Source organism: Medicago sativa, chromosome 4, assembly GCF_051527215.1.
Source record: "Medicago sativa cultivar Bolivia chromosome 4, Bolivia_mono, whole genome shotgun sequence".
Lineage (NCBI taxonomy): Eukaryota > Viridiplantae > Streptophyta > Magnoliopsida > Fabales > Fabaceae > Medicago > Medicago sativa.
The window spans coordinates 77,629,474-77,652,354 of record NC_140752.1 but is presented as its reverse complement, the minus strand read 5'-3'; the positions used below and the strand labels follow the sequence as shown (position 1 = coordinate 77,652,354).

The following is a 22,881-nucleotide window of genomic DNA, read 5'->3' as shown; positions in this document are numbered from 1 at the left end:
CCCCCTAATTTTTACCAACAAAACATTAAACATTCATGTTTTTTTAAGGAACTTATTTTTATCCACATTATATTTTTTGAGTAACATTAAACATTTTTCTGTCGAAAAAAGTAACATTAAACATTTATTTAAATAAAAAAACATTAAACATTGATGTTATTTTTCAAGTAGCCAGTGGATAAAATTCATATTCATATTAATGCATTGTCTTGCTAACTGAGTTATGCTCACGGGACATACTCATCATGCTTTTATCTTATTTTTAGATAACGATTTTGTTGCTTATCTTTTTTCACATCATTTTTTTACATTTTAAATTGTTTGCATATGAATGTCCAAACATTAAATCTAAAATTCATATTTAAACATAGTGAAGAACTATATATTTGAAGCTTAAAAAATTCATATGCAAATCGATCAAAAAGATAAAGAACAAGATTGTTACTTGAAAAAATGTTAAGAAACAATGAGAGTAAATTTTGTTTAATGTAATGAATCGGGATCAAATCCCCCAATGCATGTAACCAAAAAAAGTGCGAAAAAAAATAAACTCTTATGCTTTCTATAAACAAAAAATACGTATTGTCGATTGTTTGTAGTTGACTGGAATTAATGATTCATGTCGTATAGAATCATCATGTGGTAGTAGAGGATTTGAACCTGAAATTATAGGTTACTTGAGTTTTGGAGATCACCAAAGTTAGGACAAGGTTCAACGAACTACAAACATTAATAAAGTTATCTATAGACCATCCATCAAAGAGGTTCTCACAATGACAACATTTCAAAACAAAACAAAACAAAAAAAAAAAAAAAAAAAACTGTACATAATTTTTTGTGTGTACAAATATGCAAATATTATCTTGATTTTAATTTATCATATCCTTCTTCTTTAACTTGGGTGGGTTACACCTTATACTGGGCCTGGGCAGCTAGCCCCAATTAAAGCCCATTTAGATTGGAAATAGGCCCACAAGAATTGCCAGTAGTCTTCTTTCTTTCTGTTCGCAACGAAGAAAAAACAATGATCTGACAAAAAAAGTAAAAATCTCCGTTAATTCCCCCCAAAAACAACACGAAGAGAGAAGAAGTAACAGAGCTTGTTCCGATTGCGGTGAATTAGGGTTTTCAAAATTGAACAGAGTTTGGTGAATTACCTCTCAAGCTTAGCTTCCTTCGCTCTTCATTCAAACCCTAATTTGCTACCATGACTGAGGTTTGATCAACAAAATCTTACTCACAATTTCAATTTATTATCCTAAAAATGCATTATTTTCTTCAATTTTTGTATTCCCTTAAAAATATTACGACACTTCATATCAAAATCACAAAAAAAAAAAAAAAATTGTTTAGATGTAGTTTAGATGCACTTTGTTTGGTTTTGAATTGTGCCTGATAATTTCTATGCACTTTTTATTGATTATGAAGTGTTTTTCTCGTTTTTGCAGTACTGGGTAAGTCAGGGAAACAAATGGTGTGATGTGTGCAAAATTTACATATCAAACAACCCTTCCAGCATCAGAAATCATGAGCTTGGAACACGCCATAAGGAAAATGTTACGAAGCGGCTCGCGACTATGCGAAAAGAGAATGCTGCTAAAGATAAAGAACACAAAGAAACAGCTAATGCTCTTGTGCAAATCGAAGCGGTAAGACTTTTCTTCTTATTAAACATATGATTGTTTCTGTCAAGGTGCATAGGTTCATTTGCATTTCATTGGAAAGTTTACTAGCAAGTTTGAATGTGGTGTTGATGAATATTAGTCGAATAATAGCTTTTTTAAATACAGAATTTACTTATGAAAATAAAAATCACATTGATAGCACACATTGATAGAAAACTTTGGGTTATATCAGTAACCAGGCCAAGCCTTGTCTTGTATCTTCAATTCTTAGCAATACAACATTAGTGGAGTAATATTTTCAGTAGATTTATAATATTCAATATATATAACTTTACTGAAACTCCACTTTAGAGAAGCTGTGTTTTTCAATCAAGTGCTCAGGGATCTATTGTAAAAACCATATTTGTTCCATATATTAGTTTGCATGCACTGTACATAGTTTTCCTGAGAATAACTTATTTTTATTTCGTGGTTTTTATATTTTATTGTTTAGCATTATCATAAGTAAGTGAACAGGGCTGAGTTGTTTTCATTTGATCTGTAGTCTAGACTTGAAATAAGAAGGTTTGCTGCGTACATATTAGAGTTAATAATGTAGAAAGAAGAATATGCCAAATTATTTTGAATCCATATTAATGTCTGTCATCATTTTCAACACAACATCAACTGCATGATTCATTTCCAACTGAAAGTCGGTCATGCTGAAGGGTTTTTCATTCTCATTGTTTTAAATTGACGTCAATTTAGTAAATGAAAAATATATTATATTAAGTATCGTTTAATCTTTTCAAACTAATAAATTTTTTCTCTAATTTAACCCTCAAATAATTAGTTTATGCATCATTCATATTTTATCTAGAACAAAAGGTTAAGCTATCGAGTGAATGCACATATTTTTATCTAGAACAACACTCATGCAAAAGCCCTTTGGGCTTGAAGCTGACAAGTGTCAAGTAACTTACGCATGTACTTTGTGCTGCAATTTAACATTTATTTACAACTTACAAGAATGGGAGCGATAAACTCATACTCAGTTGTACCCCCAAAAGATTATACTATTGGATTAAAACATTAATGGTTTTATATGTAATATATCTTACAATTCTACAATCAAACAATTTCACAATATACTCCTCATCTATCACGTCCTTTTCCATTTTAATGTCTAAATTAAGATATGTGAATCTACAATGAAATATTAAACTATCACTTTAATTCTTCAAATTATGTATTTTGGAACCCAACAATCTCTAACTTTGTCATCCAAGAGCTTTCTTCAATGTATTCAATTCATATTCTCCTTCATTATTCGAAATCAAATTTCCCAAATCACGATCAAGATATTACTTAGCAATATCCCAAATCAAATATTCATACTTGCACCATTGTTCTTTGGAAGCCAAGCAAATGTCAAGAAAAACTCAATATTCTTCGACTTTATGATTATATTAAAAAAAAAATAACTTTCATCATCAGATTGAGTTTTTATACTAGAGGCCAACAGACAGTGTATCGTCGTGTGATTTCTCGATTCATAGCTCTTGTAACATTTGTCGGGATAATGTCACATCCCCGTCTACCCATGCTTGTATAAATACCAGTAAGTAATCACTAAAACTACACAATTTAACATGGTTCTTTTGTCCTACATGCTTACATCCAAAGACTACTATCAACACCATGTTACCATATAATGTTTGTGGCCACACCGAATCGCATCCATCCCATCTGATGAACTCTTGTTTTTACTCTTCTTTTCACTGGTGCTCATTTTTGGCATCTCCAGCCTCATTAAGTTTCCTTCTGAACCATGTCTTGCCTAGTCCATATTATATTTTCCTTTCTGAAAGAGCGACTCATCTGTAAAAATCTTAAAGCTAAGTAAGTTTTTGATTGAGGGGGAGTGTTAGATTGATATCATAATATTTATTGTATCTTAAATATTACAGTATCTTACTTGATCTCTTATTAGAATATGTTGAGACAGAGAGAATTGAATTACCAACATGAATGAAAACTAATCAGGCAGGATTCTTGTTAGGAAAATGTCTATGTTGTGCTTAGATAGCATGTCATGAACCAACTATCCCATAAGCTTGGTCTATTTTGGTGAAAGATTTGATACATGTCATGAGCCAACTATGCCAAAAGCATGGGCTATTAAATGAAAGGAAATGCTCATTGTTAGGGAATATTAGAAAATGAAACACACGAAACTATTGTACTCTGTTGATTTTCGGCAAAACATGCGCCTGATTTCCATCAAATAAGGACATGATAATTCTTAGCTTGTCCAAAACATGACACATACATATTCTTGCTTTTCTTGTGTTAATTTTTTTTTTTGTAATATCTAGATCTAGCACTGCTCTTAAATGAAACACATGAATGATTTTATATTTAATAAAGATGTTGGATTCCCAAAGAGACTCATTAAGTCAAATGTTGACTCATTCAAAGAATTGAAAATGAACTGGAAGTAGGAAGAAATTAGCGCCTATATTGGTGTTTAAAAATGGGAAATGTATATGTTGCATGACTACTTCTTAGTTCATACATTGTTTTTAGATTTGAACACATAGATGAGGTATATAGCGTTTCATATATCCATTTCTTTTTATTCTAATGCAGAAAGCAGAGCGTAGCTATCTAAAGGATAAGGCGAAGTTTGAGGAAGCTAGAGAATCACATGAATTGGATTCTCAAGGCGGTAAGTATGAATGTCCTTGCATCTATTTCTCTTGATAGAGTTCTAATCAACTGTTCGTTAGCATAGTCTTATACATGTTTCAACATTAAAACTATGTTTAGACCTAATTGGCGGATGCTGTAAGGAATGAGTTGTAGCGATATACAAAGAAAAAAGAATTTTAGTGACATCTCTGTTAGGACTTAGGAGAGCTCAATTTCTGGAAGTTACTCAATATTATGCTGTCTTTCAAAGCAGAAGTGCACAATTATTTTGCCACACATCTTTACGAAAGTAACTAGGAATCATTGCACTCATAAGGTGTTTTTGTCGGGATAAAGTGGGGGACCACGGGTTGCCTTCTATAACTGGATGTTCCAAATGAGTTCAAAGATTGATATTGTACGCCTTGCATGCTGCAGTTGTCACAGAATTATCTATTTGAGTAATAAATTAAGAAAATGGAAAACTGTGTTAAAGATTGGAAATTGCTTATGTGGTAGAATTCGTTATACATAATTACTACTCCCTCCGTTTCAAAATGAGCGTCGTTTTAGATGTTTACACAAATATTAAGAAATGCAATGATTAAAAGAAAGAGAATGATTATTTTACCAAATTATCCTTATTAACTATTGGTTAGTTTTAAAAGTAATATTTTGGAAGTAGTGTGCAGAGTATTAATTGGAGGGTACAATTGAAAAGAAAAAGTTATTATTGCATTGGAAACTGAAAGTGACATTCATTTTGAAACAATTTTTTTTGGCTAAAGCGACACTCATTTTGAAACGGAGGGAGTACTAGCCAAACCAAATTACCGCCCTTTCAAGAGTGGTGCTCTGGTGTTTTTGAGAAACCTGGGCCACTTTTACTTGTTATCTAATTATCTTCATTATCTTTTCTGGGCAGTTTAATCTTGCATACCCATGTAGCTTCATACATTTGTTCATGGACACAAACATATAACTCAAGAAGACTTGTTAGTGTATTTCCTTACTGCAATATTGATTTTTTTTTACCTCGATGCTGATTTTTGCCGTGTGCTTTGGCAGAATGGGAGTTTGACAGCAGTTCAGGCTATTACTACCATAAAACAAATGGATTTTGCTATGATCAAAAGTCGGGATTTTACTATTCTGATGCCATTGGTATGAGTGTTGTACTCCTCATTTACATGTATATAGTAATAATATTCGTGTCAATACCATATTTACTTGTTTAAATTTCAACAGGCAAGTGGGTGACCCATGATGAAGCATATGCCTCACCACACTTTGCATCAAATGCTGAGCGGAATGTACCATCTGGAAAAAAGGGAAAGATAACTTCACAATCCAAATCAGACGATGAATACAAACCAAATACACATCATAAAGGAACGTTGCCAGTTAGAGTGAATCCCATGAGAAATGCAAAAACCGCTGCCGCGTCATCTCTTGCTGTCGGTAAGAGAAAGAGACCCAATGAAAAACCCAAGGTTATATCCCAAGAAGAAAAAGAAGCTCTCAAGGCAAGAGAGGCTGCAAGGAAAAGAGTGGAACAGAGGGAGAAACCGTTGCTTGGGCTTTATAACAAGCCTTACTAAGTGTAAAAGTATTTACTAACAACCTTGTCTTTCCCCAAAAATTTGAGGATTATGCTTTATGCCTGCTTTGTTTATGCTGGCATTAACTGTGTCTAATTCCCAAGTTTTTTTCTTCTCTCTTGTGAATGTACCTTGTAAAATATATGTAACTGTTCAATTTTTTATGCAATGCATGTTAAATTTCTGTCGTATTTGTATTCGTGTTCTGCGAAAAGGCTGAAGGAGAGGACTTAAAAGTCTGATGTAAGTTAGGCTGATAAAATGCAGGTTAAAAATCCTTGAATATTTTTTTTAGAAATGGGCGATTTTTTTTTTTATCGGAAATTATTTAAAAATATATAGGTTAATCCTTGTGTAATAATAAGGATATGGAAGCAATGCACTTTTACATTGTATTTCAGTAACATCTTTCTCAGGTGTAATAATACAATTCCATCGTTTCAAATATATCGTTCTTTGAATATATTTTCTCATCAGTTTATTATTTATGCAAAATCGTATGATCTACAAGAAAGGGACATGTTACATCGTGTACTTTGATTTCTACATTTTTTTCCTCTTAAAAATATATAGGTTAATCCTTGTGTAATAATAAGGATATGGAAGCAATGCACTTTTACATTGTATTTCAGTAACATCTTTCTCAGGTGTAATAATACAATTCCATCGTTTCAAATATATCGTTCTTTGAATATATTTTCTCATCAGTTTATTATTTATGCAAAATCGTATGATCTACAAGAAAGGGACATGTTACATCGTGTACTTTGATTTCTACATTTTTTTCCTCTTAAAAATATATAGGTTAATCCTTGTGTAATAATAAGGATATGGAAGCAATGCACTTTTACATTGTATTTCAGTAACATCTTTCTCAGGTGTAATAATACAATTCCATCGTTTCAAATATATCGTTCTTTGAATATATTTTCTCATCAGTTTATTATTTATGCAAAATCGTATGATCTACAAGAAAGGGACATGTTACATCGTGTACTTTGATTTCTACATTTTTTTCCTCATCAGTTGATTATTTATGAAAATTTTAATAAGCATGTGCCACGACTTAGTCTTCCTTCATTAAATTCTTAATTTAAAATTGTACTCGAAAAATAAAGTCCGAATTTAAAATGACCGAGTCAATAATTTCGGCCGGTAGTGACGCGTGTCTCCTGTCCGTAGCTAAAAAGTTACTCCCTCCGTCCCGGAATAACTGACCCATTTTCTAAAAAAAAGTGTCCCAAAATAACTGACCAATTTCAATTTTCAATACAACTTTTATCATTCCCAATACAATATAACACTAAATAATACTACTTTTATCATTCTCAATACAATATATTTCACTTTCCCCTTTATTTATACATTTTTCTTAATCTGTGTGAAATGAGTCAAGGGGTCAAATAAATTGGGACGGAGGGAGTATAAATTAGTATAGGGCCACGTTTGTCAAACTCTTTTTATCTACTTGTAGATCCTATTTATAAAAAGATTTTCACAAGAAATTTAGTCTTATTTATAAGAAAAAAATCATAATCTTTAAGGTGTACTACTCACTACTTAAAGACTTTTTTTGGTCAAGGCCATACCCTATATTATTATTCTCTCTAATATGATGCTGAAACTATCGAAATATAGTCAATAATTCCTACATTTATTTTTCCTTCAAAAAAAAAAATTCCTACATTTATTTTTATTCCATCAAATAGTATCCGAACAACCATTTTCTCTTCTAATTTTAAATCAGCTTTGAGGGGCTAAATAAATTAATAAGTGTGTAGAGCATTCTGATTATATATTAATAGTTAAGGAATATTTTTATTTACTAATTAGTCAAGGAGTGCTAGAGTATTTTTTGGTGTGAACCTATTATTGCATGCACGTAATTGCTGAGACTAATTTTTTGAATTGGTATGACCACAATTGATTGTAAAGATCTCTTGAAGGGACTAATCTCCCTTGAGAGATTTAACACTGCTGCATTACAAGTGGTAGATTTGAATCCAAAACTTTTGATTACTCCGAAAGAGATCACTTATCATCTCATCAAAATACTATTAAGTAAGGGAATGCTTCACGACCAAATTATTCTGCTAGGAGTGATTTGCATTGTTATTTTGTTATCGTGTTATAGGTATAAAACTTTCATCAGAGTTTAGCGATAACTAATCTCCATTGAAGAACTTGTGTAAAAATCAAACCATTAAACATTTAAGGTTTAAATCTCGTACCACTTGAATTGTTGGTTGTGCTTTGCATTCTACCGAAAGGGAAAAATAAAAGTAGGCAAAAAAAAGGGAATTGGGTTACCTATTACATTAAAGATCTTCATAATCATAAGTAGACTTTACATAAAGACAGTATTGCATGCTTGCCTTGGCTTAGTTACTCTCACACTTTCTTTTCGTAAAGGACTTTGCTTTTTCTTTAAAAAGACTGCGTGTAACCACATGAACATTCATGTATTGGATATATAGGATGAAAAATCTTCCCTTCTAATCCAATATTTTTCTCTCTTTAGATGAAAATATCTTATGCTTGAATCAATCACTGATTGCGGCATGCTATTCATGATTCGAGCATATCCAATCACATACATGAACTGTGACCTATTTCTATTAGGCCACCTCTCTCAAAAGTTTAAAATTATAGTGTGTATATACATACATAAATACATACATGAAATTTAATTCAAATATATGATTTAAAGCAACAAAAAGCAATGCTATTTATCATATATTTGAGATTTTTTGTAATCTCTAAAGTAACAGTATCATATACAATTAGGCAATGCTATGTTAATTATGAGGAGGGAGGCACCTGGTAGGTCATTAGTATCTCTAAAGTATATTACTATAGTACAATTAAGCAGCTGTGTTCATTATTATGAGCAAAGCACCTGGTTGATCATTTTTCAATCTGTGTGCTGTTCTCTACTTTTGCTAATTTTATTAGTATGTCAATTACTTAGGGCCATGATATTTATTCTTGAGCGAGTTGGTACTTAGAACTTAGAAGTGGACAGTACAGTGCCAGTGGTCCAAATAGTACAACTAAGTTGCTAGTAACATCTCATGGTTATCACTGCTTACAGCCTTGTTAGTGACATAAACTAATTGTCAGAAACTTTTTTATTTTGTTTATAAATTCCCAAAAGTTCTATAAAAGTTATTTTCAACTCTAACATATTTTTAAGTAGGCTATAGGCTATATCAAGCCTTCAAATAGTTCAATCAAGCTTAATGAAAGTAACAAACCAGATTTAAACCTTGAATTTTTTTTTTGAAAAAAATCAGACCTATTTCCACCCATAATGTTTAATGAAAATGATTTGAAAAATTAAAAGTGTATGATCCTACCGGATTGGGATTCTCTCCTGTGAAAACTACACAGGAGGAGGTCCAGTTTCAATCATGACCATTCAATTGGTCTTTATTGCTTTTTAATGAACACTGGTCAACTAAATCAATGGTTTGGATTCAACTGGACCCTCCAGTGACTGGAGAGGATCCCTGCCCGATCCTACCATCCTTCTTTTTGTATTTTTCTTATAGTTGTGGGGGTATGAGGGGACCAGGAGTAATAGGAGGGTATAATTTGAGACACGACACATGCCAAGATGTTATATCATTCCTCTTTCTAAATTACAATTCCAATTAGAGGTAGAACGTTGTTAAGTGGTCATCAATCATTGCATCATGTAGTCTTGGACAAATATAATCACATGCTTTAGTTTAGGGTATCTTACCATGACCTTTTTTACCTTTAATTTGACTTTGGGTGCCCAAATCCGCAACAAAATTTTCCCTGTTTTACATGTTTCGATCATTATTCTCTACACTAATGATTATTGTAGATTAAAAGTTTGCCTCTTTTTTCCTGTCATGCTTTTATAGTTTCCATATTGAGTGGTAAAATTGATTCTAAATTAGTAAAATAACTTTGACATGTTTGGATGTTCTAGTAAAATTAATCTTGCCTCAAGAATTGAATCTAATTTGGAGTTTTTGCATCTAAAATTGGTTTTAGCTTCAACTTTCTTTTTCATCTAACTTTTATCTAAACATAAATCACTTTACAATAATCAGAATCAATTTTATAAAATCAATTCATTCAAAATTAAATCATACAAATATGAAAAAATACCAAAGCATCAACATATGAAAGAACCTTTTTATATATGTTTGTGTGTGAAGGGTACAATTATGATATTATGTTCATACAAATTTCAGACTCAACAACATGAAAATGAGAAAAGAACATGTTTGGCAACAGCATAGAGCCCTCTAAAAAAATAATAAAAAAACAAGATATGGATTATGAATGATTAGGAACGTGAGAAAGACCCTATTCCCCTAGAAATCTGATCCATACGATTATCAGACCCCAAGCAACCTAACAAACCTCTCTTATAAGGCAAGAAAGTTCTCTTCTTCATCTCCTCAGTAACAGCCCGGTTTATTGTATAATGAATTTCATGAGCCGAAACCGGTCCACGCCGCCTCGAAAACGAACCGGAACTCTCAGTAGACCGGAAACTAGAATTCTTAACTTCATCTTCCGCAACATTTTTCTTAGACAAAGCCGTGTACTTTCTCAAAGGATCTTTCTCATTAGCTCTTCCTTCAGAAGCACTTCGAAATAATAGAAAATCTCTTATCTTCCATTTTCTATAACCTTTCGTGAAAGACAAGAATGATTTCACGTTGTTGCTTGTGGAAGAAGAAACAGAAACATCTTTATCTTCCGAGTTTTCTACGATGTCTGAGACTCTTAAGGGAGACAAAGACCTGCTTCCTTTCCTACCAGAAGATGTTACCCTCTCTCTTCCTCGTTTCTCTTCTTCTTTTCTCAAGGTTTCTTCAATTGCAGCTTCAAATGGATTAGAATCTCTCTCAGGGTTATGAACTGTTTTTTTCTTTCGGGTTCTCGGAGAATTTGGTGGCAAGGGTTTCATGGGACGGATCTTTCCACCGTCGAAGAGTTCGTCGGCAGCGGAAAGAGACTCTCTTTGGATGTTACCACTGAAATCGAACTCAAAATCATCATCGTTGCCAAAGCTGTAGTTATTGTTACTGTGGTTGGGTTTGGTGTCTGTGTTGAAAGGAGAGGATTCAGAGAAAAGAGGTGAAACACGAGAGGGGCTAGTAGGAGCACTGAAGAAGAAGTTGTTGGCAAAGCGTTGAGGGGAAGAAGGAGCAGTGATGTATGGAGAGGAACAGTTACTGTCGAAGTTGAAGTCTACTGGAGGAGTAGGTGGTGCAACTGGTAGAACCACCTCCATGTTGGTTTGTGGAACCAAACAGTTGTGTTGCTATGGTGGAAATGGAAAATGGGTGTCGGTTGGAATATGAAGAGGTGATTATATAGAGAGGGGAAGTGGGGAAGTATAGAGGAAAGAGGGGGTATGAGTGGGAAAGATTGACTTTTGAGTGAAGGACTAGACTGGTTTTTAGAAGGAGCAGCCTTTACTAGACTACTCTACCAATTGTTTTCCTTGCTATCATTAATTATAGTATTTTCTTGGGTCAATGATATGTGTGAGTTGGTTGATGTGAGCTAACATTTGGATATGATATGAATAAGTAGAGACCTCACCATTTCATAAGAAATTGACTTCTCTATTATTACACTTTTAAGGTATAATGTTTAATTAATGTCACAAATTTGTAAATGGAAATGTTTGTTAGACTTCCCAAAGGTGTGTAAGAGATAGAAATAAAAGAAACTGATATGACAAATGTGATAAATTGATTTTGTAATATGAAGAAAGAGATAAAGAAAAAATGTGATGTTGAATGAGTGTATAAATATTGGAATATTCATATATCATTTATCATTGTTGTTTGTAAATATGAATGCATTTATATTATTTATTTACTTTTAAACTAACAATAATTAACTTGACACCTCTATTTCTTTCGAGAAATAAGGATGATCTTATTCCTAACTCAGATATGAATTTTTGTTCACAAGTGAGAGACATCTCTAATTTTATAAGTCAATTTTGTAAGGATGAATTCTATAATGAATCCCTTCACAAGCACTTATATTCTACATCGTGATACCGTCCTAAAAAAAATAACTCTTTGCATTTGTAGGGTCTGAGAAGGGGTCCCACCATTTTAAGATATGTAAATAAAATCAATTGGGATATAGACAGTAAAAAGAAATAACTCCAACATAAATTTTAAGATGGTATTAGAGTCTATCTAAGATATGATGGTTATTTGTTATTGGATCACACTTTAAATTTTCAATTCTTGACGTAAGAAGTGTGTATCAGATGATACATTATTTCAAAATATGTATATAAGTGGAGTAAATAATACTATATAAACCAATTTTGTGAGATTTAATTAGATCCAACCAAAACTTTAAGATAACATGTAGTCCAACTGATGTTGACTAAACTCTAATATCATATTAAAATTACGATGAGTTTAATTCAACACCCTATACAAAATATTGATAAGGTAAGCGCTTAGAAATTCAGTTTAGGTAATTATGATCTTAAAAATGATAATTTTGTTATGTCATAATCTAAATTTTCCCATTGCTTCTTTTTTCCTGTAGGAGCTAAAAAATATCATAATATATTGATTGAACATGCTGTTAGAATATATGTCCCCAAAAATTGCTTATCTATTTTTTTTCCTCCCCTTGGTTTAAGAAGTGCCCTTAATCTCTTTCTTTTAGCTCGATCCAATCTATTGAATCACGACAAGGGGAGAAACTACTAACAAACCTACTAACATAATAATATGGGACAATTACACTAACCTCCCCTGAGATATATGTAAATGTAACTAACACCCCCTCTATTTTATCACTTAGCAAATACCTCCCCTATTTGTTTGATAAATGGCTCTCCAGACCCCTATGACTAACATCCATTTAACTTCGGCAAACGTCTGTGTTTGACAGCTCACTCTTTACAACCAACTCCATAAACCTATACTTGAAAGGAGATACAACCTAAAATATATATAAAGATAAATGAGGAGCCATTACTACTCGCCTGTTGCTAAAATAACAGATACTGAACTGAACCAAATGTCCACTGCTGTTAATAAATGAATTCCAGCCACTTCTAATGAATCTGTGACAAAGATAAATTATCAGAACCAACAAAGCCACTTCTAATTCAAAAACCAACAAAGCACATATTATTTTTGTTGTGATTTTTACTGCGTAGTGCTTATTGATGATCCAATGACTGTCAAACACAGTTAGAAATCACAACAAAAATCAGCATGATAATCCATCACTAAGCAGTAAAAATATACATATCCTTCCATACCAATTGCCAACATTTTCGGTTATTTAATTTTATATTTATGTTGTCTTTGCAACCAGCCTTTGACCCCATATGTCAGAACCACCACTCATTCCTTGCTCCAATCGAATTTACATATTTTCATGGAGAAATTGAACCAAATTAATCAAAATGATGCGAATTAATGAAATTTTATACACATGAGATGATGAGAATATTCAAGGTGGTCCAAGTTTGGCTTTGAATAAGAATTCAAAAGGTTTTAATAGATTAAAAATCTGAATGAAACATCAAGGAGCAATATATAGATGGATCTCTGGTCTCAAGTCTCAAGTCCCAATATGTTTGCATTTTGAGGGAGATCCACCACTCCCATATTTCTCTTTATTAATCTTATCGTCAGTTTTCCTTAGGATAGTTAATTATCCCTTAAATTTTACCAAGAGGTGAGGCGGCAGACTACAATTATGGAATTAGGGAGATGGAGATGGAGATGGAGATGGATGAATGGGTACTAGTATCTGTTAACGACGAATGGATTCATGGAGCTTTCATGTGTGTAATGGTTTCATGGAGTGAAAGCGAATATTAGAAAGACTTCCTAACGATATTGGATGGAGATATAACGGCAGGAGTTGTTGTTGACAATTGAGAAAATAGAAGGGGTGTCCATTATATTTACACAAACCTGAGGGGAGGTGAGTGTAATTTTTCCTAATAATATTTGTTATTCAAAAGAAAGGAAAAAAAAATGACAGTTGGGTTATTCAAACTTTCATAAAAATACATTTTGAATTAAAGAGACGCATGTTTACAAAAGAAAAGAAAAAATGCACGAGAAAGACAAAGATTATGATTTTGCATTTGATTATCAATTCTCTCTTTGTTGATGGGATGGCAATTGACCATTGTGTTACTTTTTTGTCTATCTCAGCTCAGCTTCTTTCTGTTTTTAATTTCTTGGTTAAATTTCATTAGGAATAATAACACAAATATATGTTTAGATTTTTAATGTGATTAGTCCCAAATTTTAGTCCTATGAAAAGTTTATTCCCCCTGCTAGCTAGAGTAGATAACATAAGGTTTAAGTGGAAGACAAAATGAATTTTAATTTTACTTTATCCATTATCCATTCAAAACACCAACAAGAAATACTAAACTTTCATTAGAATCTCAGTGAGCTATCACCTATATCATGACACTTTGCACCTAAAAAATTTGAAAATTAAAAATGACAAAATATATTAAACATGCATATTTCCACTATTATGACAAAAAAATAAGACTTTTCTCATTCATCTTGCTGAACAGTGGAAGGAATGCTTTCATTTTCTCGTTATTTATTAAGTAATTTGGTTGCAATTTTTGACGAACTTTATGGAAGGCACATTGTCCTCTAATGAAGAGAATTTAATATATGAAGATTATTTTTTGATAAATATATTATAATTGAAGTTATGCACTTGAATAAAAGATAATTGAAATCAATTCACACAAAAAAAAAAAAAAAGGATAATCGAAATGAACACGTTGCACAAATATATAATAAAAATGTCCAATACGTCATAACAATATATCTCCTCTGTTCTTTTTTGACTATTGTCCATGAAACATCCATAGTTTATTATCAACCATGTAGAAACAAACAAGCAATATAATGTCCCTTTCAATTTCAACCTTTCTAATCATGTTCTTGTTAAGGCCAATGATATTAAGAATGGTTAAATAGTATTTGAAGTTTTATAATCTTAGTCTGCTACTACAAAACAATATCATAATTATATTAAGTTCATAATAATAAGGCCATTATTTTTTCCCATCATATAAGTTTCGCGCGCGCCGCCTTATTTAGATTTTAAAATCCGAAATATTTCAACGTATTTTAGAGGTTTTTATGAGGTATTTATGTCATTCAAATTCTATAATATGAACTGTATAGACCGCGCGGGAAACAAATGATAATTCAATTACCCAGTTTGGATCACATTGCGGCTAGCCCAGCACATATTCTCTCAAAACGGATTTCTATCTTGGCCACTTGCACACCATGACGATGTACACCACAGGTTTCTAGATTGTAGAATTTCTAGTAATAAAATTAAAATATCATGCATGAATACTCCCATTGCTCAACCAATTTCACATACAATATATTCAATTAATAAAAAAAAATAAAAGAAATAATTATCAAACTTACTTTGTCTTTAATCAGCAATTTTTAACTACCACAGATTATGACATATAGTCTGCCGAGAAATTTATATGGTCAATTTAGCCTTAGTCTGAACATTTTTTGTATGAATATACCATGTGCAGTGTATGTACAATTATAAGTATAATTATAATTATGTGATATCATTTCCAGGTTTTAATAAACAATAAAGATTGCTCGATAAAAATAAGCAAACAATAAAGACATAGATTTATTCTAGATCTCTGTCATGAACCAAATCGATAAGAAATCTAATTCATGATTTGCTTTTGCTTTGTTGTAACAATATTTCATGGTAGTAGTTGTTAGTTAGATGACTAAAATCACAAACGACCTCAAATAGTGAGAAAATTATGTGCATATGCTTTGTCATTTTGTTTCTTTAGGGACATACTGTGAAGCTTAATTAGCGGTTGTTTTTTATTGATTAAATAGTTGACATGAAATTCATTCATTTATCCCCCCTCTTGATGCTTATTGACCATAAATATTACTATATGAAAAATAATGTGTACTTGAGTTTATAAAATTTGCTTCTGGAAATCGAAATAATTTTGATAGAATTCTTAGTTTCTTGCAAAAACATGTGATTAGTATTTAGCATAGAAAATCCAACAACGCAGACAAATGCGTTCTCGTCAACTCTATTTATTTTTTAATATTCATTTGTACAACTAACAAATTGTTGACGTCCCCTCAAAAAAAAAATTGTTGACGTCAAAAACAAAATGTTTAGTAAATAAATTGCAATTAAATCACATGTACAATGCTCCTACTCGTCCATGACTAATGTGTATGAAACATTATTATTTTTTAATAAAAAAATAAAGACAATGAGACTATTTCTTTTTTTTTTTTCTGTCTGAACCTCCATTTCTCAACTCAAGAGAGCTTGGATGAGATAGTAAGTAGTTCGAATATCTTTCTGTTGAACCAAAAGTTGTGAATTCAAATTTAGCATTGAGAATGTCGTGGCATTAAAATGCTTGAGAGAGAGTTTTGTCCTATATTGTGGTCCTACTCACCTCAAATGATTAGTCTCTACGGCCGCAAGCATGACATACCCAATTTAAACACAATTAATTCTAATTTGTTTTTGTCCTTCTCTTTTTTATTGTGCATCAAAGAAATTGTCGGAACTTTATTCTGTAAAGTATCATTAGTCGAGACATTTAATGTGTGTGAGCAATTTAAGTCAAGAATCCCAAAGTATCCTTAAAGGGATTCATCAAACATCTCACTTGCATCAGGTTTACATACATCGGCAGGGGGGAATCAAACCGAATGTTTAGTGATGAGTGTGGTAGACGAGAAATAAGATTAAAAAAAGTGATTTTCTGTGCAAAGAAAGGGTGAATTTATTTCATCCTCCCCTTGTATGATTTCTTCGCATTTTTCAAACTAGAAATCAATAGATAAACTGAAACTTGTTTTGAAAAGGCAATAAATCAACTTAAACTTAAAATGACTTTGTACTTTCAACTTCATTAGAGATAGAGTTTGGGAGAAAATAAATTCTTGAAGCAGCAAATGTCTTTCAAAAGCTACTCAGGAAGTGTTGATCAAATCAGTCTTGCAAATGATCCCATCGTATGTGATGAATATTTTTCTTATTCTTTCATTTCTTGTTGAAGAAATCGAAAGGATGGTGAACTCTTTTAAGTGAGGACATAGTGGATCAAATAACAAGGTATTCTTTGGCTCTTCTTGGATAAATTGTCTATGCACAAAAATGGAGGCATGAGTTTCAAAATTGTCACAGCTTTTAATCTTGTTATGCTTGATAAACAAAGTCGGAGGTTTATGACGGATTTGAATGCCCTTGCTTCTCTCGCCTTTTGAAGGATATGTTTTTCCCAAATTAGTTATCTTGATTCGAATACTAGACACGCTCCAAGCTTTGTCTGGAGAAGCATCTGAAATGCTAAATGTGTTGTCCTTGAAGAAAACACATGGTTAATTGGTTCCAGAGCTCTGATTCTACCAAAGGTGGTTTATTTATGGTTCCGTGATACCCAAACCTGTTAACAGTGATTCAACTTTGAATCAATAATAGTTGCAAATATAATGCTACCAGGTAGCAAGACTTGGAATGTGAATATGATTAACCTTATTTTTAGTCAAGATGTGGCAAACCAAAATCTACACACACCTTTAGTTCCAACTGTTACGGAAGATAGACGAGTTTGGAAGGCTGAAAACAATGGCATTTATTCCGTCAAGAGTGCTTATCGCATGCGTGAATGAATTAACCGACGCTTCATTTATGTGCATGCCCAAAAAACGAGATCTTATCTAGAAGGTACAGGTTCTCCTAGAACTAAAAATATGGTTTGTTGGCATATTTGCGGTAACTGTCATTTTCTTTAATTACGCAGGCAGTCAACAGATTTGGCAAAGATTAAGATTTCATGCAGTGGTGGATGCAACAGTTTTGCATAGCAATGTCGCGGCTGCTACTGTCAGTTTTGACAAATCTCAGCTGGACAAACATAAATTTGTAGTGTTCGGTAGCCTGTTGTGGAGCCTAAGGAAGCAGCGTAATAACAAAATATGGAACCATGCAATCGATACAACACATGTATCTAAAACATCATTATGAATGAAATGCTATAAACACCCTTTCGTTAAAAAAATTGTTAAGTTTTGAATATAATGTGTATTGTCTAAAAGATGACAGACCTTCCACAAAAAAGTTACAACAGATTAAAGCACTAATGCACATTATCATGTCAACAGACATATTTTACTTTGTTTAAAAGAACAAATACAGTTCTTTTAAAAAAAGATGAAATGCAACACAAGCAATTTGGGAGAGAACTGAACTATGTGCGAAGTGCAAATCCGATTAAACTTGGCATTTGGCTGTTTTCCATTAACATTGTCTTTTTAATTTTAAGATTGAAAATGAAATGAATATTTCTATATTGTTCAGTCTTTACACTCAATTTCAAGTTTTTGCAAGCAGCTACGTTGCACTGTGTAAAGATAGTATTAAAAATAATTTTAGCTGTCTACTAATGGTTAAAAAAAAAAACAAAAATAACCTGAGCCATATTATATGGTCAGGTTCAATCCAAAATTTCAGACACTTAAATATATAATCTTAATAACCCTGGGTACCATATAACCCAGCTACAAATATAAAAATAATACTACAGTTCACTTAAGAGGGCAATAAAATCCATCCTATTTCAATACCAAGTTCGCAGCTATGACCGTTAGGAAGCCCCTTGAACTGCAGCAGCGGGTTGCATAGCTATATCCTGATTTTGTCTAGCAGCATATCCATTACTTCCATATCCATGGCCACCATATCCATGACCTCCATAACCATTAGAGTCATTCCTCCACTGCGACATCACAAAGAATTAAATTAGAGATGGATTTAAATGATGATATAAGATTACTTGATTGGTTTCTGCTTTACTTAAAAGTGAGAATTCATTTTAGGGACTTCATAATCAAAATCTAAGGTGAAAAGAAATTAAAAAGTGTATGTATATGCTAATTGAAAACTCTTAGTAGCAACTAGTTACATGCTGAAGGTATATGAATGCGGAAATTTTATAAAATAATTTGGTTTGTAAGTAGAAGATGCAGCTCATAATAGAAAATATACAACACATTTAGTACACTGATGCCTGTATTGCTTACACTACTAAAAACAATTAGTTTCACAGATTTAGTACACAAACTTAGAACAGGACCTGATTACAGAGAGAACGAGACTCGTAATTTTCCCATTAGATGGCCAAAGTGAAAATATAACAACAAATTGAATTCAGAGCAGAATAATAAACTCACATGCTTATTTCCTGGACTGCGACCCCAAGAAAGACGCACTGTCTGCTTTCCAATCACTGTTCCATTCAATCCCTGAATTGCTTCCTCAGCATTCTTTCTGTAACATAAAGAGCAGAAGGCATTATTAAAACATAGCTAATCCACCCAGTCAAAAATAAGACGATACATATTGGCAGTTACAATTGCAATCAGAATCATAGCATCTTATACAGTAGTTCACATCAACTTTCTTTATTATCATATCCTCATCCTTACATGATTCCACAGGATGAAGAGTTGGCATAATCAAGGATTCCCTATCCATTTGAGGAATACTTATGCCACTGTTCATTTCGCAAGAAACCGCCCACTGTGCTGTGGGGGTTGCAATGACTTGCAAGCAAGTTACGATCTATATCTATGCTAAGGGATACCACAAGTGTACCTGTCAGCAAGTTGAACAAAACCACATCCTTTACCGACTGGGATTTTCACAGAGATTACATCACCAAATTGCAAAAATGGTTGTCTGAGATCCTCATCACTAATGTCAGAGTCAAGTCCTCCAACAAATATCTGCAACAGATATCCGTTACTGAGATATCAAAAGAAGTTGATTAAAAGATATAGAAAAAGCTACCAAAGCAGACTCACAGTTGTGTTGTTAGAATCCCCTTCAGATTGGGAACCTTGGGCCACAGCACCATTGGAGTGTCCACCGCCACCAGCCAACACTACAGCTAGTTTAAGAAAGAAAAAAAATGTCAGTGATTTAAAATTCTGAAGCATGATACGTGATATTACTGCATTCCAGTGATAACTCTCTCGTGTTATAAACATAAACATAAACAAGAAAGCTTTGCAATATATATGCCATAAAAATTAATTTTTCTGCCTGGTTATGCATTCAAGATTCTAAATTACAAAAAAAAAAAAAAAAAAAAAATCTATAAACATACATCACTAACATTCAATAAATAAATTGAGGTTGAAAAATACAAACTTGTCGTTTAGACATCAAACAGTATACATCATGAGATAGGCAAGGGAATAGATTCAAGTGGTGCAAGGAAATATAACAAAGTGGTGCAAAAGCATAGAAAAATCTGCAATAAGCAATTGTCAAAAATAAAAAGCGCAAGTCCATTAATGCATAAAGCCAGGAACAAATATGAGATTTAATATACGAATTAACATATTTAAGAAGTAACAAGCTCAGAGACTTGTATTGAAAAGTCAACTATGAATACTAAAGCGCACTTACAAATAAAACAGGCTAACTTACAAATTAACATACATGTTTATATTTAATAAACATCTATGGTAAAGCCAGAAACAAATATTCATGCATAAAGCCATGTTTGAATTCATGCATAACTATTCTTCACAATTTATTTATCACACATGTTTAAATTCATGAATAAAGCCAGAAACAAATATGATATTTACGAATTAACATATTTAAGATGCAACAAGCTCCAAGACTTGTATTGAAAAGTCAAGTATGATTACTGAAATCATAAAGCACACTTACAAATAAAACAGGCCACTTCGATTTATTCATCATACATGTTAATATTCAAATTTTAACCAACATAAAAATAGATATGCACAAATGAAATCAAACAAATCATTAAAGAAAATATTAATATCAATCCAACCAGGGAATTGAATTATTAGGACCTCCTTTCAGTTATAATGAAAATTTGAAGTATCTGCAGCAGAAAAGGTTGGTGCTGATTTAAGTGGTAATAATTAAATAACAAACCTTGCGAAGAATATTGTTGTGGATTGCCATAAGTTTTTTTGGGTGTTGCAACACCTACTCGCATAGGCCTGCTAGAACAATAAACGCCATTCATTTCAGTCATTGCTCTTGTCCTTTCACTTTCATCACCAAACCTAACAAAACCATAGCCTTTTGAACGACCAGTATTAGAGTCAATAACAACTTTTGCTCCCTTAATAGATGAAAATTTGCTAGCAAACGTCTCTTGAAGCATAGCATCAGTAACATCTATGGCCAAGTCTCCCACAAATACAGAGAGATCAGATGTAGCCTCAGAAGAACGCCTTTCGCCACCACCACCAGCAGCGCTGAATGTAGCCCAATTCAGACGAAACGCCTGATCGGTATTTGGCATCATAGTACCATTGAAGTTCTGCAAGACTTTCTCAGCCATTGCTCGCGTATAGAACTCGACAAATCCATATCCCTCCGATTGACCAGTTTGCTTATTACGTATGACCTTGGCCGATACAACCTGCACATAAGCCAACGAAAAAACATCAACAAACCAATCAGAAGACGACAATAAAAAAAAAGTTTGGTCATAAATGCGATAATCGGCAATGTCTAAGCGTCAAAGTCGGCTATTGATATTTAACATGTGAATATCCTACAATACATTATTGGACAAAAAGCAAATTTTGATTAGCCCCATTTTTCAAAGTGCAATTAAGAGATCTAGGTTATACTAGCAAGTCTAGTTAAAAACATTGGTCAACAAGGTCACATTTTCGGCCTTCAAAACTCTAGGGGACCACTTAGGGTACCAAAAGTATAACTATCTTATATGGGCAATGCCAAGGATAGAAAAAGGAAACCAACTTAAATCACAAGAGTCAATTTACAACCCTAATTCATTAAAGAGTCCAATAATCACACACAAAAAGATCGATGAACTTAAATTAAACTCGAAATCATAGCTTAAAAGTTAAAACATTTAATCAAGGTTCAACAAATCCTCAGTGATTAATTAAATCAAGGCTCCTTAAATCAATCTCAAATCAAAAAAAAAAAAAAAATTCAAATCAGCAAATTAAACAAAGAAGCCTGTACCCTAATAACTTCCAGCAATAAATCAAGACCATTTATATAAAAACAGAAACTAACAAGATATGCTATTAATTAAGCAAATGAAGCATATTAATATTGAAATTAAAACAACGAATCTAACAAATTCAATTACAATTAAAGAGATAGAAATAAACCTCTCCAGTATGAGCAAAGCAGTTATGAAGAAAAGTCTCATCCATCCAATGATGAAGGTCACCAAGCCAGATCGTCCTGATCTCTTCAGGCGCCAGCTGCTTCTGCTGATGCTGCTGATATTGATGCTGCTGATGGCCTCCATGATGACTATGCCCCGTCGGAGGCGGCGACACTTGCTGTTGATGAGGAGGCTGCTGCTGATAATGATGAGGATGAACATAAGGCATATAATGCTGAGGATACATCATCATCTGCTGTTGCATCATAGCCATAGCAGTAGCTGGATACTGCATAGACATCCATTGTTGTTGATACTGATGTGGCTGCTGCTGGGCCCACTGTTGCTGCTGCTGGTGCTGGTTCTGGTTTTGGTTTTGATTCTGGTTCTGATTCAGATCTCCACCGTTGGTTTGTGCAGCCATAGTGGGAGAGAATCAATGAAACTTCTTTCTCTGTTTTTTCTCTTAGTTCTCTCTGCTTAGTTTTTTACTACTTGCTATTTGCACCTCCCTATTTGGTATAAGAGAGTCTGTAGCTAAACAAGAGAGACACTTAAGAGAAAGAGACAGAGAAAGAAGAAAGAGAAGGAACCGAAATGAAGTAGGGTTGGGTTTTAAAGGGAACGACAACATTAACACTGTGTTACACATTTTTTTTTTTTTTTTTGGTCAGAGATTGTATGGCAAGTTGGGTTTGGATCTGGGGGTAAA

General features: G+C 32.9%; 3 protein-coding genes and 1 long non-coding RNA gene across 4 annotated transcripts; 1 reads left to right on the top strand and 3 right to left on the bottom strand.

Annotated features, from left to right (window-relative positions):
* Positions 1-1,023: 1,023 nt before the first annotated feature.
* LOC146932155 (C2H2 and C2HC zinc fingers superfamily protein) lies at positions 1,024-6,090 on the top strand. The gene is made up of 5 exons (XM_085703795.1): positions 1,024-1,216; positions 1,449-1,649; positions 4,257-4,335; positions 5,367-5,462; positions 5,547-6,090. Exons 1-5 carry the CDS (start codon positions 1,208-1,210, stop codon positions 5,897-5,899), a joined length of 738 nt encoding a protein of 245 aa, XP_085559921.1. The 5' UTR covers positions 1,024-1,207; the 3' UTR covers positions 5,900-6,090.
* Positions 6,091-10,058: 3,968 nt separating this feature from the next.
* LOC146932154 (uncharacterized) lies at positions 10,059-11,237 on the bottom strand. The gene has a single exon (XM_085703794.1). It carries the CDS (start codon positions 11,181-11,183, stop codon positions 10,227-10,229), a length of 957 nt encoding a protein of 318 aa, XP_085559920.1. The 5' UTR covers positions 11,184-11,237; the 3' UTR covers positions 10,059-10,226.
* A 5,601-nt stretch (positions 11,238-16,838) lies between these two features.
* Positions 16,839-17,584, bottom strand: LOC146932153 (uncharacterized). Its single transcript, XR_015006956.1, has 2 exons — positions 17,500-17,584; positions 16,839-17,411 (listed from the first exon to the last, which is right to left on the bottom strand). It is a non-coding gene; the product is annotated as an uncharacterized LOC146932153 (long non-coding RNA).
* Positions 17,585-18,345: 761 nt separating this feature from the next.
* Positions 18,346-22,755, bottom strand: RBP47B (RNA-binding protein 47B). Its single transcript, XM_085703793.1, has 6 exons — positions 22,171-22,755; positions 20,945-21,440; positions 19,831-19,916; positions 19,622-19,752; positions 19,198-19,294; positions 18,346-18,743 (listed from the first exon to the last, which is right to left on the bottom strand). Exons 1-6 carry the CDS (start codon positions 22,591-22,593, stop codon positions 18,612-18,614), a joined length of 1,365 nt encoding a protein of 454 aa, XP_085559919.1. The 5' UTR covers positions 22,594-22,755; the 3' UTR covers positions 18,346-18,611.
* Between the last annotated feature and the right edge of the window lie 126 nt (positions 22,756-22,881).

Bases quoted from the DNA above. Each gene is read 5' to 3' on its own strand.
- LOC146932155 (XM_085703795.1), top strand. The intron at 1,650-4,256 runs GTAAGACTTTTC...ATTCTAATGCAG, and splicing joins CTCTTGTGCAAATCGAAGCG to AAAGCAGAGCGTAGCTATCT. The intron at 5,463-5,546 runs GTATGAGTGTTG...AAATTTCAACAG, and splicing joins TTACTATTCTGATGCCATTG to GCAAGTGGGTGACCCATGAT.
- LOC146932154 (XM_085703794.1), bottom strand. From the start codon at position 11,183: ATGGAGGTGGTTCTACCAGTTGCACCACCTACTCCTCCAGTAGACTTC.
- RBP47B (XM_085703793.1), bottom strand. From the start codon at position 22,593: ATGGCTGCACAAACCAACGGTGGAGATCTGAATCAGAACCAGAATCAA. The intron at 21,441-22,170 runs GTTTATTTCTAT...GCTTATGTGCAG, and splicing joins GCTTTGCTCATACTGGAGAG to GTTGTATCGGCCAAGGTCAT. The intron at 19,753-19,830 runs GTGAGTCTGCTT...TATCTGTTGCAG, and splicing joins GGGATTCTAACAACACAACT to ATATTTGTTGGAGGACTTGA.